The 25,128-nt window shown below is 42.8% G+C and overlaps 1 protein-coding gene across 6 annotated transcripts in view; it reads right to left on the reverse strand.

The window, feature by feature from the left end:
* RABGAP1L (RAB GTPase activating protein 1 like) overlaps positions 1 to 25,128 on the reverse strand; it is a 252,573-nt gene that overhangs the window by 41,514 nt on the left and 185,931 nt on the right. The window contains exon 1 of one of the 6 annotated variants that reach the window (XM_063343735.1): positions 3,363 to 3,598. The exons of 4 other annotated variants lie outside the window; for them this stretch is intronic. Coding sequence is in view for 1 of the 2 variants with exons in the window: in XM_063343734.1 (XP_063199804.1) it covers positions 248 to 358 (111 nt within the window). In the remaining variant the exon portion in view is untranslated. Of the gene's footprint in view, positions 1 to 247; positions 1,145 to 3,362; positions 3,599 to 25,128 lie in introns of those variants that run through there. One more of the 6 variants, XM_063343734.1, reaches the window with a different exon arrangement.

The raw sequence follows: 25,128 nt of genomic DNA on the forward strand, positions 1-25,128 counted from the left end.
TTACTTTAACTATTATACTACTGAGCAAATATCTTCTAAACTTAGTAGCCCAGAAAGATATTATTTGAATAATCTTATCTCTTCTGAAGTAAAACGTTATTTTAACATTGTCGATGCACAAAAGCAAATTTCTGAAAATGTAACAAAAAGAGAAAATAAGTAATAGATAGCTTTCAGCAGAAGGACTTCACTATTGGAAAGAGTATAACCTAAGCGTTACTGGCAAAGGAGCAAGAGTAACACCTACCACAGATTTGGGTTTGCTGACTGCCACCAGATTGGCCAGAAAGTCTTCATCGTACAGCTGGCTAAAGACATGGGCATCGTAAGCCACCGTTATGGAGATTTCTTCCATCATTTTGCCGGCAAGCTGCCGTTAGCAGCCAGAGCGGACCGACAACCCACGGCTGAACCTTGGCTCAGTTCTGTGTGGGTTGTTCACACCCACCTGAGGACGCTAATGAGGAAGGAGTGTCACCAGAGAAAATACGACCCAGCAAATCAGCTCCCCGATGGGTTTTCCTCTCTCAGGTGCCTTTTGTTGTCATGGGAAGCACATATGAAACACCTGCTCACATTCCCAACACTCAACGTGCAAAAGGCACTTGCTGGAGTTTGCTGAACGCTGGGGAAGCAGTTTCAATTCCAATATGAGGCTGAAGATGAAAAAGCAGTGGCCAAACCAGATTAGTATTAAGCAAGAAAAGATCCGTCAGTGCTTGACAGCAGGATTGGAATCACTTCTGTTGTTCTCAAAACTTTGTAGCAATTGTTTATTCTTTATATCTGGTTTTCTCCCATGGAAAGCCGATATTCTTGTTAGCAGAGTCTCGCTTTCCGATAAATTGCCCCTTTTGCCTTATTTGTAAACTCACAGAGATTGGTGTAATGATGATTTCTTTCAGACCTTCCTTGAAATTTTCCACGAGTTTCTAAATCTCTCCTTTAAACTCTTGAAAAACACTCGCTTTCTCTTTTATGCAGATCCAAATTGCATCTTGTGCCATGTAGATGCTTTATGATTTTAGGAGGAAGATGATGGCATCAAGTCACAACCTTCCAGAAAGAGTCCTTCAGTTACCCGTTCGTAATACAAGGTAAAACAGTCATGCAAAATTCAACGGAGGCTGTAAGCTCTTCCTTGGATAAACTCACACCTCCACAAACGGAATAAAACCAATTTATGCAATTGAAAGTTTCCACAGTAGAAGGTTTTTAACCTGAATCTGGGACTGGTTTGCTTTAAATCAAGAAGTGATGTGGTATCTCTTGTCTGTGAGTCCTAAACAGCGTAGCTGCCTTCCAAATTGCTCCTGACTTTCCAATTCCTTTATTGTAACATCTACCTGACACAGAAAAAAAAAGACAGCACAAGGAAAAAACTCTGAAAAAAACACTAAGAATCAATATTCTCAAAACTACGAATGAAAATCCAGAAAATAATCAGTGATTTGACGAAATAAACAGAATGTCCCAAAAAGAAACTCCTTTCAGGAGAGCCAGGCAAGATAAACCTCCTGACCAAATCGGCACTTCTGCTTAGACTCATCCACTACATTTTTATCTTCTCTGGAAGCCTTTTGTTCTTCCTGGTGAAACATCATACCTGCTCAAGAAACTTAAATCGTTTCAGCTGCGCATTTGTCTCCAAAAAGAGCATGTGCTGGATGCTGCAAATCTGGTAGAAATTTCCAGTGCGGGTTGCCGGCAGCATATGTTTACACTCTCACTTTCCAGAATAAACAGGGTCAGACCCACCTTGCTTTTCTCTTTTTCCTGTGCTCCTGGAGTACCTTTATCAAAGATTACACGGGTATCTAAATAGCACCAGGTGCTATTTGCATTTGAATAGGAAACTTGAGCAATAGCTGTAGCGTACAGGATTAAAAACCCAACATCTCTTTCACTTAAATAGGGGGGGAAATTACATGTTATTGCTAGGAAACAGAGTTCTAATAGGCTTATGGCAAACAAAAAATGCAGCACTTGAGGTTAAATCCCTGAGACTAAAGCAGATTCTGATCATGCTTAACCCTTGCAGAAGGAAGAAAAGTATTTTTTCCTTGAAATGCGCCTACAGTGCATTTTTAAAAAATTTTTCTTCAAAGGCTTGGAAATTCTTTCCAATTAATTCCCACAGCAGAGTTATGTCAGATTCCGATCCTGAAGCGATATCCAGCTGGCGAGATCGCTCTCCGTGTCACCTGGACAAAGACCATACCTGCTGTGCTAAATTCCGCTTGGGTTTTCCGAAACGCTTTCAGTGACCGCTTCCTCTTCGCTTTCATTGCCTTCTGGGGTGGGGTTTTTTTTTTCCCTTGCAGCAGAAGTTAAAAGGGTCGGGCTGAGAGTGGCTCCTCCTCGGCCGCCTCTGAGATGTGCTGACAAAGGCACCTGTTGTAAGAGGTAAAGAAAGTCCCTTCCCACACACCCCCTGTCCCGCTGGCACCCGCTCGGGGGCTCCCAAGGGACCGACATGGCACCTGAACGGTCGTGTGGGCGCAGGGGAGAGAGCAGGCGGTGTAACAACAAACATTCCTGTGTTAATGAGACACCAATTTAATTCTGCAATAAGGGCAGGAGGTGGAGAATGCAAATTATCAGACGTACTCCGCAGCTGCAGCCGCAGCATAATTATAAGGAATTATAGACCAGAACCTGTATTCCCTTTTTTTTTTCATCTTAAACAGAAAGGTTATGATGATTTAACAGCACTAAATCTACATGTTACTGTTATATTACTGGCCAAGTCATTCTTCTCATATCTATTCTTAATGAGTGCTTGTCATTTTGGCATGTTCTAACTAGCAATTGCAACAACTGATTTTTGATGTTGGCTAATGCATATCTTTACTTTAAAAAGGATGTTTTTCAGCTGCTGTTTCAAGCTAATGGAGCTGAGCTGCCCACAAATCCCTACGAACCTGCATTTTACATCCATGTTAACAGTCTGTGCTACACTCTGAACCAACACACAAAATTGTAAGTACCAAGCTAGTTAAACTAAATCTTTTGAATTAAACTGGCTGAAGTGAATATGTCCACCCAGATGTAGTGGTAGCGTGCTCGCACCAGAGGAACTGGAAAGGAAAAGGCAAGGGGAGGGATGCCCTTGGCCACCTCCTCAGGCTGCACCGCACACTCCTACCAGCATGTCAATACAGAGCCTTCCCCTCAGCCAGGGTTTCTGAGTGCCAAAGTGATGAATAATCTATCAAAAGACAATAAAAACCACATAGCGCAGCTTCATATTTCTTTAAATCCAATAGCGCTTCCCTGCATAACACCAGGTCTACCTTGCAGCAGCCTTCCTCACGGAACAGCAACGCAGTCCCCTCCGCGACATAGTTCTGAAAGCATACCTCCAAAGCAGGAATTTTTGGAGAAGCGGTTCAACCAAGCAGACAGTATGACAGAAGAGAGCCAGCAGAACAGGTGAGCCACAGAAAACTGCTAACTAATTAAGGTAAGTAGCCCTAATTACAGTTGCTGGGATTTATACGCTGGTGGATAATGGAGGTGAATGGAAAATTCCTGAATTGAGCAAACCAGCTAGCTTAGCAAAGCAAAATCCTGCTCGCTCCCGAGATAAATTCACTGTCACTCCACCCCCAGGAATGTCTTGCTGCTATCTGCCAGGGATAGGATCTTCTGATAGACGGGAAAGCGTTACGTATGTGCGGTATGTGCAGCTTCTTGCTAAGCACTCCCTTCCTGCCACCACGTTTCTGAAACATAAAAGCGTTTTCTGCAATTTGCTTTTCATGTATTAATGAATCTGGGAAGATCACAGCAGTCTTCAGATAAGGAAACATAAAACTCCTTTCAGAGCACTCAGAATGGCATTTGGCAGCCTTCAAGATAAGTTTACAGGATTTTTTTTCCCCCAAATGGGAATGAATAACGGTAGTATCATGCTCTTTTCACAATTCCCTTACCCATTAATGACCCCTACGAAACGTTTTGAACACGACCAACAAGTGAAAAACGCTTGTTTAAAAGTCAAACATTGTGAAATCCTTCCCACAGGCGCTTATCCCAGGGAAACAGGGAGCAAAGCATTTACTGCTGCGCTGCTGCAGCCTTCGAGAAGGCTGCCGTTTTCTTCATAACTCTGTTCCAGTTTTAGAGATCAGAAGGTAAATACCTGCAGACGTGGTTTTGGATTCAAAGCGAGCACTGAACGCTAAGCCACTGCTCACAGCAGCACCCCATAGCATTCAATAAAAGCAGTTGCCAGGCTCAGGCTGATCTATAGTTCAGCAATTGCTTCTCCAAGTTTTATTTTTATTATTTAAAATATCAAATAACACGCCCACCCCCCGGCCCAAGAAGTGGGTGTGTGCACCTGTGTTTCTCCTAAAATAATCCTCCAAATGTGTGGAAAAATCTGGGCTTGATGTGCTTTAGCATATGTACTTGCACGGCTAAATCCTCCCAATTTGCAGCTACACCACATTCTCCTGATGGGAAAGGGGGCAAGACTGTAAGCTCCTTTTTGCAGATTAAAGCCAGCAAAGCCATCCTGCTGGAGACAGCCAATGTGGCAGGGGTCAGCCTGGCTGGAACTGCCGAGGCAGAGGCGTTCCCGACAAAGCGGTGACGCTGGCGTGCGCTCCCACTCACTGCAAACGTGTAGCCCACCGTAGGGAAAAGCGGAGGACTTCCGGGTCTTCGTTTTACGTTGCCATCTCTGCCTCTTCAATTATTTACTGTGAGCACGAATAATGGAGGAGGGCAGTACTGTCGCCCTGGTCTCCTCCAGTCTTACGGGAAAGCACTAACAGCAAAGTCACTGTAAAAGCAGGAGGAACCTTTACAAATGTGTTCAGTGCTTCGTTATGGATTAAAACGAATGTAGCAGAAAATACTCAAACATCCCTCTCCTGGCCTTCCCAGCCTCCCGAAAACAGCTGGATTCTGCACAAAAAGCTAGTCCTGCTCCCATGCAACAACTGCTGCATTAGGAGTTTCTTTCACAAAGTTCCTGGATGATCTTTAAAGTTCACGAAAAGAAGTAAAACTATTTATTAGCCTCACCTCTAAAACTAAAAAAGGTGTAAGAGCAAGCCAGCTGACAGATCCCCAGCCTGGTGGAGGTCACTTCCTGTATTTTTAAAAGTATATTCTCAATTAATTCTGCTCTGTGTATTTGTTCTATTGCTAAAAGAGATGGTTAATGCCTGCAATTTTAAAGGATTTGGGTCAAGTTTGCACTTCATTTCAGGTTTTACATTAACTCGAAACTACAGCTAAACAAGGGCATGAAGCTGCCTAAAACAAATCCACCCATTTTAATTTCTAAAAACTATACAAACCTGAAAAAGATTAAACAGCAGCATAGCCAGGATGCCAGCCTACAGGTATACACTCATTACTATTCAGGTCAGTCCCTGCCAGATTATGTTGCAGCCTTTTAAATTTACTCACAACTCCCTTTTGATTTTTTTAATTAATTAAATTCACATTTTAATTTTTTTTTTTCATATGTTTCTTTTCCATATCGACTCTTTCACTTTCTAAGGGCACTAGGAGTTATTTCCTCTCTTCAGCGAGATTTCCTTCAGATGTCAACTGTCTGTCAGAAATCTCTTGCTTCGTGAACTCCTCGTCTGCTGAGAATCTGCAATACAGCTGGGATGACTTTTCGCTTGTTCGTGCTCTTCCCGAGGTGAAGGCAGCGCAGGGCTCTGACCGGCCCAAGCAACCGAGGCAGTTTGTCCATGGCCCCACCAAGAGCCGTGGTGTGACGGGTGACGGAGGCAGTGGGGCAGAGGAGCAAGGACAGAGCCAGGCACCCCTGAGCCAGTATTGCTACTAAGCAAAGGAATACTGAATCTTACTGTGAGATTTTGGAAATCGCAGCCTTAGCATATTCGGGGCATGCATATAATTGACTGAGGTTTAAAACAGAGCTGAGCATATTTCTTCCTTACCCATCCTTTCCTTCTAGCAAAACAGGATGTTTTTCCTATTTGCGAAGGCAAGGGCTGGCAGTGGTGAGCTCCACGACACGCCAATGGCCGCTCCAGCCTTATCCACTCTGAGTGGGGCCACGCTTGTTTGAACCACGGGCTTCCCTGCAGAAACCGTTCAGAAGGAAGAGGCAGAAATTCCTAAACTGACTTAGAGCATAATGTCCTGAACAGCAGCAGCCTTCTGTTTCACCCCTTCTCTTTGGGGAACCATTTTTTGTCTCCTTCTGGTTCAGTGATGGAAGACGTCCATCAACAGCTCAACACCGCAACTGAGGGAGGCGACAGCAGCCCAAGAGCGGGGCCACCTACCAGGGACCTTCCTGCACTTGCCCTAGGGCCATGTACCTGGGACTGCCCACGCCTGCCCCAGGGCCACTGCCAGTCTCTCCTGAATCTGTGCCCTCAGAGACAAATCCATACAAACAGGTCCCTCCAGCTGCCAAAGGGACAAACGTTACCAATCTGTTTGCCAATCTAAATGTCTCTGATATATATTCCCTGGGGCTACTAATCCAACAACTGAATAATGTTTGTATGGCATTTAGACCACGCAAATGACATTCAGAGCTAAGTTCCATAATAAACTGGTCCTAACCCAACACTACCTGTGAAATTTATTTTAAACTTGTTGCATTTACCACTTCAGCTGGTATTGAAAAAGGAAAAAAAATGGTGTCAAGCATATTTTTCAAGAAAATTAGCACAGAAGTTGTAGTAAGTTGCCTGCACTTACAATTATTTATACGGATTTCTGGCCTGATTTCAGTATAGCTTGGGTCAGGGATTTCACCCAAATAGCCCACAAGCTAATGGAAGCAGAGCCAAATATTGTCAAGCAAAAGCTTCATCAGAGGAACAGAGCTAGTTCAGGATTCATGCAAACATAATCGTATAGCAAGTATATATCTGTATTGCTCCCTTCACCCGTGGTCTACTGGCTTTTCATTTAGAGCATATCAGCAAACAAAAGATATTAATTAACAGCAAGTAGCAGATTAAATAGTGACATCTGTCACGTGAAGAGACTCAGACTGGGGACAAGGACTTGGGGCTTCCCATTGTAAACCCACACCTGACTTTCTGTCTCAAGGTAGATATATCTCTCCATATTTATCTTTCCCTCCCCAAAGCAGGATTATCAGTCCTTATCTACCTCCCAGAGAAATATTAATAATGGTAAAATTTATGAAAAACGCAGAACTGTAAGTGGTATTATTTTTGTTGTTGTTATGATGATGATGTCTGTCAAGTTTTCTCCAGAGTGCTGTTAATTCTCTTATGAACTAGCCGTGCTGCGCAGGGCGGTCGGGCCTGCAGGAGAGCGCAATGCCCTGTTTACCCGGATGACCCTGCCCGAGTGCCCTGCATCACATCGGATTTTAGTATCTTTACTGATGCTCACTTTGCACCTGACCTGGGACAAGAGAAAAAGGGGAAGGAACAAAAGGCTGGAGAGCTAGGCGCTATGAGAAATTCCTGTAGTTAAACAAAAGAAAGAAATAGGCAGGACCACAGCAGGTCGCCTGTCCACACTGGAGCCAGGCAGGCACAAACCCACCACAATTCACTCTGCTCTGCAATGATTAGGGGTGGGCTGCCGTGCCGGTGCCCCTGGAGCGCACCACGGCAAAGCCCCAGGAAGGTCTGTGACAGTTTTCCACTTGGAACCCCTGACAGAAGCCTAATGGAAAGGGCGAGACATTTCTGTGTGTAAATAGCACAATTGTAACAACATATTCCCTAAGCAAAAAACAAATCAGCAGCATGATTGCTTGGGAGATGAGATAAAGAGTAATTAAGACTGAAATGATGCGGGCAAGCAGGAAATGGCACACGGCATCAGCTACTCAGGACTCAACCAGACAGACCAGTCCGGTCTCGGTGGCTGAGGTACGGCAGTCAGACAGTGCGATTGTGAGACACAGTCTAGACTGAGGCAGGCTTGAAGACTCCAAAATGAGATTATTTCATGCATTATACATTAAAAGTACAAGCTACTGATGCTTTCCAGGAGAGCAGCCTGTCCCACAATGCTGGAGTTCAAAATGAAAGCATTAACTTGGAGGTCAAAGGACTGAATGTAGCCAAACATTCAGAAAACAGCACTTGAGAGTATATATTTATACCAAAGATGAGGAATAGTGATCTGATAGAGAAAGCATTTGACATGAGATCCATTTGCTGGGAAAGACGGAAGACAGCCCAGTCTCAGTGCTCCCCTGGGAGAATCTCCCTGAAATTTGTACAGGTCAACTCCAGAAGAAGAAAGAAGCTCCAGCCCGTGCAAGCTCATCAGCCGTATAACACTCCTGGCAGCATCCGCTAATCTAAGCTTTACATTATCCTTTGCCACTAAATCCCTATTCATCATCCTACAGTACAGTGAAAGGGAAATTCTGTTCTCAGACGGTGATCTGGGAGACAAACTATTGCAGTGCTTAACTGTGCTGATCTGGTTTCCTCCTGTGAAAATCTGCATCTACGTTTAGCGCTTCAATATACCACAATAAGAAAAGCTTCTGTATTTACATCTGATTTAAAGATTAACCTGTCTTGGTTTGACTGCTAGTAAGCTTATTTTAAGAGCTCAAATGGTATGTAGGGAGGGGGAGAGAAGGCAGGTTCTTACACAAGTTATCAAAGAGTTCTCTACGTGATAATGAGGTGTTTCTTCAGACATCAGAGACCTCAGATATTTCCACATACTCTTCTGCCCTCCCCATTTGTATTATTCCAAGTTTGTCTTTTATTTAAAATCTGGACTACAGGTCTTGTATTACTGCTGTGCATATATACCTGTGCAAAAGAAATGAGATGCTCCCCCCAAAAAAACCAATCAGGAATTGGTACAGCGTTCCTGTTGACTCCCCTCAACATCCAAATAAAGGGCTAGATTTAGAGAGAAAATTGAGCCGTAGTTTCTAATCTGTTCTTGATTTTTAACACGCCTTTTATATAGAGGAAGTAGCTTAAGAAAAATTCCTTTTGCAAGGAAAGTGCCTGGAATGAATGAGAGCTAATTTTTGCTTGATTTGAAGAAAGAAATCCCACAACAGCAAACAAAGAAAAACAGAGGATGCAATAAAATCTAGGACAATTTGCAAGAGGAAGTTTTAAAAAAGAGATTTCTACCATAAAATGCCTCATTGTATTTCCAAATCATACTTTTTATATGATGAACATCACTATTTTCACTGTTTGAAAAGTCAATCCCCTAAGCAAAACAGGAAAAGCACGCTAAAAAATGGGAAAGTCGGGTACATAACCATGAAAAAGTAAGTAAGAAATACCATTCTTTTGCTTCTCTCAGTTTTGATGTTGGTTATGAATGGTAAGGCAGCAGTTTCAGCCCACCGGTATTCAGAAAGGATACCGTCTATGAAATTTCAACTCTGTTTGCAGTTCCAATCAATAGGGGGAAAATCAGCGTCTGCATTTGTTCACTCATTTGGAGACTGCAAGAATAAACCCTAAGGGTTCGTTCTTTTGCCAGCAACAATAGTGAACTGCAACATTTAATCTGATGGTGTAAACATGAGGCTGATCTGAAAATAAACCAATTTATAATAAACTAATAACTAACATGAGAAAGAAAAGCTATATTGCTATATCCACATGGATATTATATGTAAATGAAATACAAGCGGCCTATGTAATGGATTGAAAGGTTACAGATGTCCTCTGCTGCATTTGTGGGAGAATAGCGCAGTTTCTAATCACTCTTTAAAAGTGGTGAAGGATTTGATCACCTTCTCAGCCATACAATGGTTGTCTCTTGGAACAGCACACCATTTTTTTATTCTCTGGATACGTCTCACCGCAGAACTTCACAATAACTTGGAGAACTAAATATGGACTTAGCAACACTGCCGGGACTGCAAGGGTTGCCTGGGGACTGGCAACTGATTTAGCAGTACATTAACTGGGCTCCCCCCAGTTTTAAGGAGAGTGAAATAAATGAGTCACACTGGTAATTCTTGTGACGTTGCACAGTATTGACGTTACTGAGACGGACGGTACCTCTATTGAACCGTACTGGGGAAAAAAATAAAAACAAAAGGACAGTTTCCTTAACGCTACTTAGGACTGTGAAATTGAGAAAGCCCAGAAACAACCAAGACAGATATATCTTATCTCTCATAATGGAGTATAACAGCAGCAGGAGAAAAATCTTACTGTGAGCTAAAGATGGAGTGCCCTAACTTGGCCATCTGTTATCAGTAGCACACTGCAAAACATTCAGGTTATTTTGTTGGGCAATACTGTATTTTTATTTTCACTGATTTTTAAGTTTTTTCTATTAGGAATTATGACCTGTGCTCCCTTTATCAGTATTGTTTGCATTCTTGTGCTCTTCTTGGATCTTCCAGAGTTATGGAATTTCAAGGTACAGGCAGCTGGCTGGGCCCAACAAACACCACCACAATCCTGCAAGAGGCAGCAGCACAAACGGGTGAGCAGACAGCCACAGGGCAGCTATATCTTTATCAGCTCAGGTATATTTTATTGCAGACCACCCTACGTTTTGCCAGACCTCTGAAAGTTCAGGAGCAAAAGCCGAGTACATCAGCGGGAAGAGCCATGACAAGAAACAGATCCCTACCGACACCAGCCACTTCCTTGCTTCTGGGTGTACTTCAAGGTGTTAATCTCATCTTCTGCTCCCTAAAACACCTGACATCTTCCCATAGGAAAGATCCTTTTCTTCCTATCTTCATAGAATCATACAGTCCCATGTTGGAAGAGACCGTCAGGGATCATCTGGTCCAACCCTTCTTGGCAAAAAGCATGGTCTAGACAAGACGGCACAGCGCCTTGTCCAGCTGAATCTTCAATTAATGAAATTAAGGTCTGTTGACTCACTCTTTTTAAATGTACCTGGAACAACTTCTCAGGGCAGGAAAAGTTATTCCTGGGCATTTCAGGTGGTTCTAAGCCTCCTCTGTTTTGTTCACAACTCGGCTTAGAGAATACCTGAGATGGAAACTTAAATATTTACCCAAGCAGCCAGCAGGTTTCTGAGCTCCATGTGAATAACAGCACCCAAGCGTACGTGCTAACAAAAATAGCACAGCTTGGCCTGTGAAATCTCAACCATATTAAAAAAACACACAGAGCCAAAGGTCAGCAAAGGTTTTACAATCAGCAGTGCTCTGCATGTACATAAAAAGTGGACACCCCAGTGACAGACGTGTATTGAAGGACAGAAATGACCAAGAGTTCATTTTGAAAAATTGAGAATACAGAATGAGCATGCCAGACCACTCTCAGAAATATCTTAGTTTTCCAAACAGGTAATTGAATGCTTAAAGCAAATAAGGGGAAAATTCAATTTGGACTTAAAGCATTGCCTTCCTCATCTCACTTTCATGTAAAAAAATTACACCCATCCTTGTGTGCAACCTCTGTTCTGCAGGACGGCATGTACAAAAGCAAACACTCATGTGCTTCTCTTTGTTCTTCTCCAGAGAGGACCAGGTAATGGATGGATCACCAAAGCAGAAAAATGATTTTTCTACCAAAAAGAAGTCTATGATGAAAACTACAACAGACAGACAAAGCAGCTGTCAGTCAGTAGCAGCCAAAGGCAGTAAGGAGAGGACCAAAAGGCAACAGCTGTTAAAGAAGCATAGTCCGGAGACTCAGCCCATGAATATTGTGTCTGCTTGCTGAAACAAAAAAGGAAAAAATATAAAAGGAAGAAGGGGGGGGAACCTGTAACTCTTCTATGGCCTGCGTATAGTTTTCTGTATCTCTACAGGATTCATCCCTCTCTTTTTCAGTCTACAGTATTGTGCTGGAGTCAAGGAGCAAAACACTGGAGCTTGTGAGAGCACCTGGATTGTTTCTGAAGCCCTTCCTGAAGAGCACGGCAGCTCTTTCATCACAGCCATCATGGCAGTCTAACACCCATGCTGATGTGGCCAACGCCACCGCATCACACACAGCCAGGCTCTGTTACAGCATATCCACTTAGTGCCTTCCTGGCTGTGAAAAGTTATTCAAATCAGGTTTTTTGCTTGGCAAGGAGGTTCTCTGGGCGACACAGGATGTGCTCACAAACCACTTCCAGCTTCCACCAGTTTGGGAATGACTGGAACCCACGGCAGGGTAACAGCTCCATTACCTGTCTGCGATCCATGTGCAGCCACTACAAAAGCTCGGACAGTTTATCTATGCACCAGATACTCCATCAGCAACCTGCTTCTCCAGCTGATAGCATTTAAGGCAAATCTGTGGCCTGGCTGGGATCCCAACCCCACCCCACAAAAATGCAGCTGTTCCTGTAGGGCTGCCTCTGCAGCAGGGCTTTTCCCAGCGTGGTTGGGCAGGCGAAGGATAACCGACTTTTCACTCTTTGCAGATCTGGTTAGGCTACAAGAAGCCTGGAACACAGACACAGACAAAATTAAAGCAGCCAGAAATAAAATAAGCAGAAAAATGGCTTAAAGCCATCTTTGTTCTGACCCTTTTTTCCCCTTCCATGGAGGGCTGTTGGGACCAAACAGATCCCCACCTGGTATCTCACACCGAGTACAGCAGCCCATGGCTAGCTACGCCTTTAAAATATACTTTGGGTGCACGCCTGGATGCCACTCCAGCTCGACAAATATCATGAGGAGTTTGCTCAGCTGATGAACAGGAACACCAGTGAAAAACAGGGTAGAGGACGGTGTCACAGAGAAGACACACAGATATGCAAGTAAGGGCACCCTGCTGCAACTCAGAGTGTCACGGCTCTGCTTCCACATTATGGAAGAAATCTATTTAGCTAAATAAATAAATAAGATGTATAACTAAATAAATAAGAATAAGGGTAGGCTGCAGGAAAGCAGCCAGACTGTGGCCCCTTCAGTATTTTGGCGGTTGCTTAGCAACAGGCTGGCTGCTGCAGGGCTAAAGTAGCATGAAATTCGCAGCTTTTCAGCAAAAGACAAATTGAATGCAAAACTGGGGAGGTGGCCTTTGAGTGGCAGCAAGGAGAAAAGCATTAACTGGTGAATCTGATATGGTGGGCATCTTTTAGGAGTGTTTCCCGAGTGCGGGGGATCTTAAATTAATGTGGCCAAGGGGCTTTGTCCTGCCTGGGTACTGATAAATTCCAAAGCGCGCCTGGCAAGTTAATAATTCAATTTTGATTAAAGTTATGTCTGTTACAGTCATTTCACAGGTTAATTACTTATTAACGATCTTTAATAGCTAAAGCCCACTCATATCAGACTACCCTTGGTATACTGGAGCCTATAGTGACTGCACACCATGTTTTCAGTTGCAGAGTTATCTCATCTATTTCCCCATCTTTTCAAGTCTATGTTATCTCGATGCCATCTCTGCATTCGCTGATGGAATTTGGTCCCTCTGCACCCTTCGAGTAACTGAATCTCAACAGCCCAGATCCACTTGTTCTGGCCAAATAATTCCTCTAAATCACATTGCTTTTCCAGCCTTCTGGAACAACCCCGCGTGGACACAGAGAATCGTTATATAGACAGCAGCTATTAGAGAAAACTGAGTAATGAGAAGAGCAAGAACAACATGTGTACACATTTCATGGAAGACTTAAACAGGAGTTTTGAAAGAAAGATTTTTCTGGGTCACTTAATCTGGGGACAGATTGTACCAGTTAATTGTTTTTCACTGTTAAATGGGTATGAAGCCGGTCCCTGTCAGCCAGACGCAACCAGGGACCCGTACGGCACACAATCCATCGGAAGGTGGTGTCGGAAGGTGGTCAGGTCAGGAAAGATGCTAAGTGGCTTGTCTGGACATTAAACTGGAGGAGGAAAGGGAAAATACAGTGGCCCCTTCCCCTGGTTTTTACACACACACACACACACACACACACACACACAGAGCGCAGTGATAACTTATTTTATCCTTATTTACAGAGTAACTTCTATTTGTGTGGCACTTCAGAAACAAAGTAAGACCTACCTGGGGGCCTACGTGTGAACCGTGTTTGCTTGGTGCAGAGAAACTTCTCACCTGCATCTCACCCTCCTCAGTGCCCCAACACCTCATCCTCTTTAGTGCCCCAACACAGCACTTAATCACTGCTGTGAATGGGGCGGAGCGTATACAAGCCATAACCTGTTCTGTAGGCAGTAAATTATGTAATTTACAACAGGTTCACTGTTTTCAATCCTCATAATTTTGGGAATGATTTCTGGGTCCTTGGGGGCTGCACACAGAGACATCTTTGGCGATGTTTTGTTTTCCTGTGTGTCTGGGGTTGAAAAGAAGGCAACTGAGACTCACTGATGTGGCAAAACACTTAGTCGAGATGCCCTCCATTTCCTTAATGAGCCTATTAAGTGAATCTATCAAAGCCATAACTAGAGTCTCAGAGGAAAGAAACACAGGGAGGTAACTGACTGTCCTGAGATATTCCTGGTACACATACACAAGAAAACAACCCATAAGCTACAACAGTTAATGGAGAACAACGCGATCCCGTTGCTGAGAAGTACATCAACCTAAAACACCTTGACACTTTTCCTTTTTGCACAGCCAGAGTTAGTTGTGCCTGAGCACACAGCTTCACCGTCTGCTTCTGCTCCCCCTCCTCCGAACGGGAGGTGATAAAATCCTCCTTCATCGAGCTACTGTGACACATTCATCTCTAGGGTATTTGGAGAGTCAAGTGGCTGGTGAAACTGTTAGTGCTCCCTGAACTTGAGCAAAATGAGTGACTGAAGGGAAACAGTCTTGTTTTAAGTCACAAGAACCAAAGACTGTATCAAAACCCAAATGGACTATTATTCTCCACTTTCATAAGTGAGTCTTTGCAGGTGTGCATCCCAGGATTTAATCTCCCCAGGAGATTAAAAAATACTGCTATATTAATACTAACATACGGTTACCAAGCATACAGCAACTGGCCCACCTAACTCTCCCCCCCGCCCAGGATTTTATTTAAAAGGTTAACTATGTCCCAATACTGCACATTTTCCAGTGCTTAGCCCCAGTTTATGGGGAAGCGGTATTGCTTATGGTGGTGACGGCTGTGCGCGTCGCCTGTTGAAGCTGGCTCGCTGGCACGTGCCAGGCTAAGGCTCAGTGTAACACAGATGGGCTGCAGGCCCCCTCACCCTGGTACCGCAGGGCAGAAAGAGAAGTTGCAGTGGGACAAGCACAAAAGCACTTCCCTCCCTTGGCAGGATGGACCAGTGGGGCAGCTGCTCAGCTGTGACACTAGTCGAGCGCAGGAGTAGAGTCAGGGGAGAGCGCAATACTGGAAATTACCAGGGAGAAGAGATTTAATCAGTGAAGGTGCAGACAAGCCTGAATCTTGCGTTCTGATCGTGTATTCGAAGTGGAACAGAAAGAGAAGCAGGAAAAGCAAGTAGCATCAACAATGCTTAGGAGCTGGAAAGAGAAGATGTATTAAAACGAATGCTTATTTCTCTTAAAATGTCACTCTCTGTCAACTGTCATGGTTTCCAGACTTTCAGAATTGAATTATATTGTAATTACTTCCTATTTGGACAAGGTCATAAAAATAAAAGCTCAGTACCTTCCTACGTTATGGTCTACTGTATGTTCTTTACACTCCTGTAGCAGCCAAGTCTCCTTTCCTGATGACAACAAATCTGCCTTCAGAATAAAATGCTGGTTTAGGTCCATTAGTGTAGTGTAAGGCACATTAAAACATTAAGAGCCATCATTACTGATCTTTCCGAGAAGCCTCCCAGAGCACAGGCGTCTTTATCCTCTTGATAATCCTTACAATTCACTTTATATCACAAAAGCAACAAAAAGGAAACAAATACAAACCCCAGACGCAGGTAACCTTATGACAGGTGCTTGTTCTACACGTGCCCTCATCGTTGAGTAAGGACACGTGAAATCCCTTACATCAGGGACTTGAAAACATTTCTCGTTTTTTCCTACCTCTCCCCTTGCCCCCAAATCCCTGTGACAATAGGGATTCTGTAACACTGCTTGTGTAACATTCCGGTATGATGGATCAAAGGCTGAAAATCCACAAGGCATATAGGTAAATAGCTCCCTTGTTTAAACATGTAGCCTGTAACCACTGCTTGTGACAAAGTCCTTCTACAAGACATTGTTGATACTGACATTTTGTGGATGTTACAATAAAGACAGACAGAAGGAAAATACAGAGTCACCCTGTGTTCCCAGGGGAGCCAGGGCTCCCAACAACCCCCTGTGTGAGCTCTCAGCCCAGCGCTGGATCTATGAACGTGCGGCTCGTTTCCTGCTCACTTTGGCTGTTGGGGCCTCAGCCTGATGCTGGAGAAGAAGCTGCCTGATGGAGAGAGACTGATGAGAGCAAGCAGAATGCAAGATGGACTCTGGCACGGCCCACAACCACCCATCCTCCTAATGCACCTCACCAGTTAGTACTCTGCAGTCAACCCTTTCACTTCAGGCTAGGGGGTCCACTGCCGCCAGGGAGCGAGAGGAGGTGCTTTTCAAGGGTTACCAAGTCCAGGCAGCGCCTCCTTCCCCTTCACACCTTCACAGGGACACTTCCTCTGGCCCTGACCAGGCGTGTCTTTGTCAGGTCCTGAAGTGCTTGGGTCCGTCATGTTGGCTGGAGAAGATGGCTCTGGTGCGTCTCAGGACAGCGCAAAAATCCATGTTGCAAAAACAGACCTCCCTGGGCCAGAGAGTCACCACCTTTGCAAGAACCATCTCGTCAAAATGTCCTGCTTGGAAACACAAACGGTCCCAAGCAGGATGCTGCTATCTTACCCCATGTCCTCCCTCCTCAGGAAGGAACATGCCCTGCTTCATGCTGTGCTTACACACTGAAAAAGCAAATTAGGTACTCTTAGAGGAAGTTCATCACAACACAAACCTAAATTTCACTTTGTATTACAAGAGAAACAAGGGCCACATTTGCCTCTGAGCTTCCCACTATTAAAAGCAATGGCATTTGTGTCTGTACCGGCCTATGTGAGGACGATGGTCTGGACAAACTGCTGCAATGAAGAAAACTGTGTGCTGGGATCTGTATTCTGCAGGCACCAAACTGCAGCTCTGTTCAGTGCGGGAGCCCCCTTTCATTTCTACCTCACGAAGAAAGAAATTGCACTCACTGTTTTCAGAACTATTTAAAATTTTTAAGTAATGCACCAGTGACAGGGTGATGAATTTTTTTTTCTCTCATTTCTGACAGGCCAGGTAGATTGCAAAGTCAACAAAACTAACAGCCTGACAATAAATGTTTAATGTGTCATTGACTGTGGTAAAGAAAAGAACACAAAATGGGTAAAATAATTAATGAGAAAATGCAGGCGTTACTGAATACAGCATCTTGCAACAGGCCACTTTCAGGGGGAGTGGGAGAAAGCAGAACAAAGTACTCTCATTAGGCAGTCAGGAACCAAAGCCCTGATCCGTTTCCAATTTCTTCCACTGCTCTTGACTGTCTGAAGTATAATCAATATTCCCTACTGTGTAAAGCCGGAGCATCCCAGGTGGCACAATCAGGTGGCTTACTCAGGCTGCCGTGAAATCGCTCCCCACGAGGATGTATGATAAGGTCATTGATCTTGTGCTCTAAGCTATGGGTTAACAAAAGGATTTCTGAGATTAAAAAAGAACTGTTCAGGCAATCACTTGACTCTGCTAAGAACTTTAGCTATCGTTTCCTTTTTTTTTCCTTGGAGGCCAAGGCCTTAACCTCTGAGCCTCTCCAAGCTATGCCAACCACAGCGTATTTACGCTAGTGAAAGTACACCTGCATTTCTTGTTGAGGAGAGGGGCGAGGACGACGCCTCCAGGCGGGTGCCGTGTGTGGATGCGGCTGGGCTGGGTCTGTCAAAGCTGCGGATTCCCCAGCTCTGCGACACAGGAACTGGGTGACTCCCCCCGAGACGCCGCCTTCGGGCCTGAGCCATGCACGCACACCAAATTTGTGCCTGTACTTCCAGATTTAAGAGATTATTTATTTTGCTGATTAATCACTCGGAGATGAGATTTTCTGTTTTTTCATGGCTTTTGATTAACTTCACTTGCAGAATCAAATTTTGGTTAAGAATTATTGTCAAGGAAATTGCGTTAATTAAGAAAAGGAAGTTGAAAGAATAATAAACAGATACGATAACATAATAAGGACTCACTCTTCATCTGCTGCTTGAAAAATCAAATAGAAAAATGAAATACATGGTCAAGGCTTCCCAGTGAATGGACCCACAATAATGCTTTTTAACTTTTTCCCATCCTTTAAATTTTTGTTGCAGAGATGAGGAAGGTGGGGAAGCAAGAGCAAAGAGAAGAAGGAACATGCCACCCCTCCATGGCTTCCAGAACTCCTCAGTACACCCGAACGGCTGCGGGTGCACATCCGAAACAGCAATGAGTGGAAGAGCAATGACCTCCTGCAGACAGAGGCTGGCTGACGGGACAATGGGTTGACATCTCTCTGCCCAGCTGTTCACGGCTTTGCATGAAAAATAACCATTTACAGAGGAATTATTTCAGACTTAAGCAATATGAAACAGCCAAACACCACAACGCTATTTAAAATTTTGCGAAAAAGTAAACTGGCACATTGTCCTTCTTAAATAAAATGAAACACCTCTACAAATGGAGATAAATATACTAGGACGTTTCTATATAGCACTTTAACTGCATTCTCCAAAGACTCTGGCATGCAGATCTTCACCTCCTTTTACCAGCCTGATGCAATTGCTTTATGCCCAAACACAAATAAATTAAACAACATAAATAATTTAACCCTATGTCTACTACACTACTTACTCTCCACAAGAAAAACAAGCCTATTGCATGGTAAAAATAAAAGCAATTAACTGCAGGAAACCAGACAGTCCTGAGGCAAAGCAATAAGGAGACCCTAAAAATGTGAATATTGCCCTTATGAAGTACCCAGTTAAACTTCTACTGCAGTAGCTACGTATTGCTTAGATAACAGACAAGTAACCACTCACTGAATTTAACTTCAAACAGTATCAATAATGGCAAAAATAATGCCTGGGGTTTGTAATGGAAAGTTATTAATAGGGACCTCAATTCTAAAAGCTACTGTCACTGCAGAGCTCTGCATTTATAAAATGCATATGGCCATCTTTCTATACTCAGTTTTGTTTGTTCGCTTACTGTCAAAGCAGAGAAATTCGACTGCAGGTGCCTGAGAAATCAAACACCAGCAAAAATGCATAAAGACACTGTCCCCAGTGTCTCCTCTTTGTTTATGTGCAAAAGCTCTGGCGGGGGAGGAGGAAGGGAACATTGTTGACCTTTGCCTTTCCCCACCCCACTCACCCCCATTATTTTTAAAAGTTTAGCTGTAGGTCTCAGTATAGCACGGTGCTTCAGAATTTGTCACCTCATTTAATTTGTCAAAAAACAAATGAAATGAAACAAATGTCCGGTCCCAACTGTTCTCTGTGCTAGGCTGAGAATGAATCACTGTTTTTTACCCCAAGCCGCTGCATGCGATAGCCATTGGCTTCAGATTACCTGAGCTTTCTGTAACACAGTCATGACTTGTTTCCAATAACTTAAGTTTTAAATTCTGTAACATCTGCAGAAATAAAACCACCACAGGATTTCTGAGAAAGACACGTTATCAGAAAGGCTGATCAAACGTGACACAGGACAGCTTGAAATTTTTTGCCCAAACGCAATCTCTTCCAAATGCATGTATTCTAAGATTTCTAGGCATAGAAATAAAAGATAATTCTCCTTGTGTTGACAACGCCAAGGCTTAGGCTAGCAAGGGCTGCAGCATCTCGGCACCAGGGTCTTTTGTATGTGAAGAAATAGATTTCCTCTGAATTACCACTATGCTGCTTACTGCTGAGATGCTACCCGTTTCCTCAGATCTGACTGCTTGATGCTGAAGACAAAATCAAGAAACACTTCTTGGCCAACCTAAATACGGGGCACAGAGCTCATTTCTAGGCATTTCTGCATCTTTGCTTTTACCTACGTGTCTTTCTTCACAAAATGTGAAAGCCTGTGGTTTTGTTCCTTTTAATTACAGTCATAAGTGCTGATTCTGGTATACATTTGTTCTTCCTTTATGGCTCCTTTTGCATCACAGAAGTGTCTTCGAAAAGGCTATCGCCTCACTGTGAGAGGAGGTACTGCAAACCTGCCAGGCACCACCATCGCAGTCTTACTCCATGTTCAAACTCAAGGCATCCCTCAGAAAAATCAGTTACAACTTACTGGGTTTGTTGCCTTCAAAGGAAGAGAGGGATGTTTTCCCTTCTAAAGAACAACTAAGATGACTACTATGCTGACCACAGTAACTCTATACACTCTGCTACCGCTTGACATACAGACCACTGGGGTAGAAAACTTTTTATACATTTTAACAAGTCACCTTACAAGAGGTTAGTCAATCCTCCAGCCAGCCTGCATCAGGGATTCAAATCTGTCCAATTCAGCTTGGGAAAAATTTTCACTTCCTCTTACTCATAGAGCCGAGTTATTTTAGACAAATCCTGGCAAAGGTGGCAGAAGGCAGAACTGTCAAACAGTGCGACTCCCTGCCACCTTCATCTACTGCTCTCTACTATTTTCAGAACTGAGGATGGAAAGGAGCTGTTATTCATCCAGAAGGAAAGAGCCAGATTCAAAAAGCTTACGCCAAAAGACCTTCTGAGTATACTTTCCTTCTGTGGCTCTGAAGGGGAAACATCTATCTACCGACAAGCCGTGACGCCTCATGCCATGAAGCTGAACAAAACAAAATTCAGAATATTTCCTCTCTGTGGCCTGCTGGACTATGAACAGTTTTCAGACATCCCCCTCACCTTAATGGATTAAACCACTAGTATCTTGGGCAAACCTCTTCACGGTATATGCAGCGATACAATTGCTGGGGATACAGACAGTGAGTATTCCTATCCACTATTCCATCTCAAACTCTTATAGATCCTTAAAGATCCTCACCTTGAACACTATTCTTGTTGCCATTACTCAGAGTAGCACAACTACATATGCCAACAAACAACTACTGCAAGGACACCAAAATATTTGTATTTAGGTTGCAAGCTACTGGTTAAAATGCGATTATATTTATTGTTAATAATACAATCATATTCCTTCCCTGTTGATAAAATTAACAATATACCTGATTTCATTTACAATGCTAACTCAGTGCAAATTTAAAAAAAAGCAAAACAACTGAAGAGTTTTGCTTAAACACCATGAAAATATAATCTCACTACCAGGCAATGTGTCTACTCACTGGAAAGCCAGATATGCAGAGTTCAAATAAATAAGTACCTCATAGGCAAAACTGTTTTTTTAAATGCATGACACTGTCTATGTTGTTAAGACTTTTTAAAAGATGACAATAATATTAAACGTCCAATTCCACTGCAGACGCTCTAATCTGATTTTCAGGTGCTGGTTCATTGTGCTGCACTACGCCACAAAGCCAAGCGAAGAAGGAAGTTGAAGGTGAAAACAGAACGTGCAGTAAAAAACATGGCCATCCTCACAAGGACCACGGGATCCTGCACTTCGGAGATAACAGCGCAGGCATCGTAAGTGGAATTGATCATTGGCTTTCAAAAAGAAATCGCACACAGGCACAGCAGCATTTTCTATAGACCTAAACACAATTCTTTTCAATTTGGTTTAGCCTTTTCTTGAGAAGTTGATAAATGAGCAATTTTTTTCCTGTCCTTTATACTGGAAGATTAATTAGATAAATCGCTGGTAGAACCAAAGGAATAAAAAGCTTGTGCGGTTTCACGGCCTTTCTGCAGTTCTCTCTTTTGCTTTCCTGCTGCACTTGTGTTGTTTTACCACCTCCCACAATAGCAAAAAAACCCCAAGTATCTAGACAAACACACATATATACATATAGACACAAGAGAGAGGATGCACTAGAGAAGAGAGAGCAAGTGAGCTATTTATACTTCTTTGCATTGAAAAATCACATAAATCAATACATAATTCCCTGTTAATCCATGCCTGCAAAAAATTGCTTCCAGATAAAACAGCAACAGAGGCATGAATAAAGTAATTCACCCACCTCAGTGAGGTGTGAGCTTCAAAACATTCACATAGCAACATTATTAAAGTAAATCTCATTTAAAACTACATAAAGAACAACTCTGACGAGTTCGAGAATAGAAGGAATAAGCTTCCTATATTAAAATTAAAGGACGTCACAATTTTTTTTAGGACATACACAGATCTCTACAATACAAATTGCACTACAAGACGCAAAAGGCAACTGAGGCAGATTCAGCAAGTATGCAGAATGCATTACCTGTTTTAATAAAATAGCACCAAGCCTAGCCTTCATTAATTTACAACAGGCTCTCTCTTCATTCTTTCATTTATCAAATGGGGCTTCCAGAGACACAAAAACTTCTGAAATCCCTCATAAAGAGAGAAAAAGTGGGAAAAAAGAAGTCCCCCCTCAAAAGCATGAATACAAAAAGCATTGTTTTCTACAAAGTAGGAAATTAGGCTAATTCCTCATTCTAGAGGCATAATACGCAGCCTGCTCTGGTCAGGTAGGAAATTATCATCCCTGAACCCATTTTTCCAACCACAATTGTTACTGAGCACTCTGGGAGGAACATGCCCCTCCCTCTGTAAAGGCCATTGCAAAATGAAAGGTCTGATCATCACAGATCAGAAAACTAAGAGGAAACAAAGGAGGACAATCCCCCATTCATTAACTCTTTTATTAAATTTCTTTAACCTTTAAATTAGCATCTGACACCCTACATAGAGAATTTATGTCTTTCTTCTCTGTTTGGCTGTTTCTGAGCTGGGAAATGTGTGCAGGATTGGGCTCAATCGTGCAGATTGAGAGTGTTGGCAGATGCCTTCATAGATGCATATGACAAAAACAAAGGGACGTTTCTCAGGCCATTATTATTTCAAAATATGAATTAGTTCAAAATATTCCTTAAACCATGAAATGCTACCCAACAATCTCCTGCTGGAAAATACTCCTATCATTTCTAATTCCACTGAGTTTGTTCGCAGTGATTTCCTTACTGGTAAATGACTGAAATTCAGACCTGGTGAGTAATCACCATGGATAGCCCTTAATTGGATGAGACATTCTTTACCACATTTTATATACAATTTGCAATTAATAGGAACTTTTCTCTTTGCATTTGCAGACCTGTTCTTAAGTGAGAAATTGATGCTAATTCTTTTTGTTTTAAAAACAGGAAGATAAAACTATTTCCAATACAGCACCTTCAAAATCCAAGGATTAGATCCTGAATGCATGAGTTAAACTTAAAAGTTACGAAATTATGAAGAAAAAACACCAAGTATTTTTTCATTTGCCTTCTCTAGAACAATGTCAGCTAGAGCGTTATCATTACATGTTGAAGTCCTGCTTTGTTTTGCAGTCATGTGGGAACAAAATAAAAAGAAACACTGGAAAAGACAGAGCCAGACTATGAAACCTGGCCACACCACCATTCTTTTTTCACATTTTTATGCCTCAGTAATTAGTTTGGAAACCTAAAGAAAACACTCCCTGGCACTTACTGTGTGATACTTACTCTAAAAACATCTGCTGTTTAGTCTACAAATACTAATAGGAAGTCAGAAGCAGTGGAAAGACACACATGTCTCATTCATACAGCACAAAAAAAAAAACATGTTTAAGGGTCTTGTTTGGGTTTTTTTTGAACAGAACAAGACTTGCGGCATTCAGCAAGACAGGCAACTACTCTTCATATAACCTCTGCATTTCCTGGGACCTCTTCTAGTGATGATTATCAAGACTTGTCCTGGTTTCACCTGGGAAAGAGTTAATTTTCTTTCTAGTGATTGCTGTGAAAGGAATGTCAATAATACCCATTTTAGTTGTTGCTAAGTGCTATTTACACTATTCAAGGACTTTTTTCAGCTTCTGACAGAAGAACAGAGAGAACAATGGAACGGCCAATGAAATATTCCATACCATAGATGTCATGCTCAGTATATAAATGGGGGGTAGCCGGGGGGGACTGTATGTGAGAATCTACAATCACTGCTTGGGGATGGTCCCAGTTCACCGGGCAGTGAGAGTGACCCATGTCATTATTATTATTATTGTTGTTTTTCATTTTCTGTTATTGTTTCTATTAAACTGTCTTTATCTCAGCCCATGGTATTTTTTTCTCCCTCCCTTTTTTCCTCCCACCCTGCAAGAAAGGGGGCGGTTAGTGAGCGGCTGCGTGGTTCTAGTTGCCAGCTGGAGTTAAACCACAAGAAGACTATAATTTCCTATTTGAGCGAGTCAACTGCAATTATTAGCTCCTGTTTGTAAATAAATACAATTATTATAATATCTATTTAGGGAATCACGGAATAATTGAGGTTGGAAGGGACCTCTGGAGAAGACCTTGTCTAAACTACCCCCTTGAAGCAGGGTTAACCACAGCAGGTTGCTCAGGGCCAGGTGCATTTTGAGTATCTCCACAGGTGGAGATTCCAAAACCTCCTCGGGCAACCCGTTCCTGTGTCTGATCACCCCCCAAAGAGAATAAATAAATAAATAGCTTTTAAATATAAATTATTTTATTTTGTGCCCACTGCCTCTTGTCTGTTCACTGGACACCACCGAGAAGAGCCTGGCTCCCTATTCTTTAGTCCCTGCCACAAGGTCCTGCCAACTTGCTGAAGGTGCTCCTGCTCCATCAATCAGGTCATTAACGAAGAAACTAAAACAGTATTAGACACAATATCAACCTCTGAGGTACAACACTAATGACTGGCCTCCAACTGGACTCCCTGTTGCTGATCACAACCATCAGTTCAGCCAGATTTCAATCCACCTCACCATCTACTTATCTAGCCCATACTTCACCAGTTTGTCTATAAGGATGTTATGGGAGACAGTGTCCATACTTGCTGTACTTGAGATAAACAATATCCTCAGCTCTCACCTCATCCACCAAGGCAGTCATTTCATCATAGAAGACTATCAGGTTGGTTAAGCATGATTTACTCTTCACAAAACCACGTTGATTACTCCCAATCACCTTCTTCATTATGAGCTGATTTTCTTTTCTGCCTATCACATAGTTAATGTGCCATCTCCAGTCAGAGGTTATGTTCCTGTGATTCATATTTGGCTCTCTAAGGACATTCTAGTTGGCAAAAGTGCAAAAAGTTGATCCAAATAAATAGAAACCGTGAATGTGAAGTCAGTTCAACCCTTGTGTGTTTT

Source organism: Chroicocephalus ridibundus, chromosome 8, assembly GCF_963924245.1.
Source record: "Chroicocephalus ridibundus chromosome 8, bChrRid1.1, whole genome shotgun sequence".
NCBI classification, from domain to species: domain Eukaryota; kingdom Metazoa; phylum Chordata; class Aves; order Charadriiformes; family Laridae; genus Chroicocephalus; species Chroicocephalus ridibundus.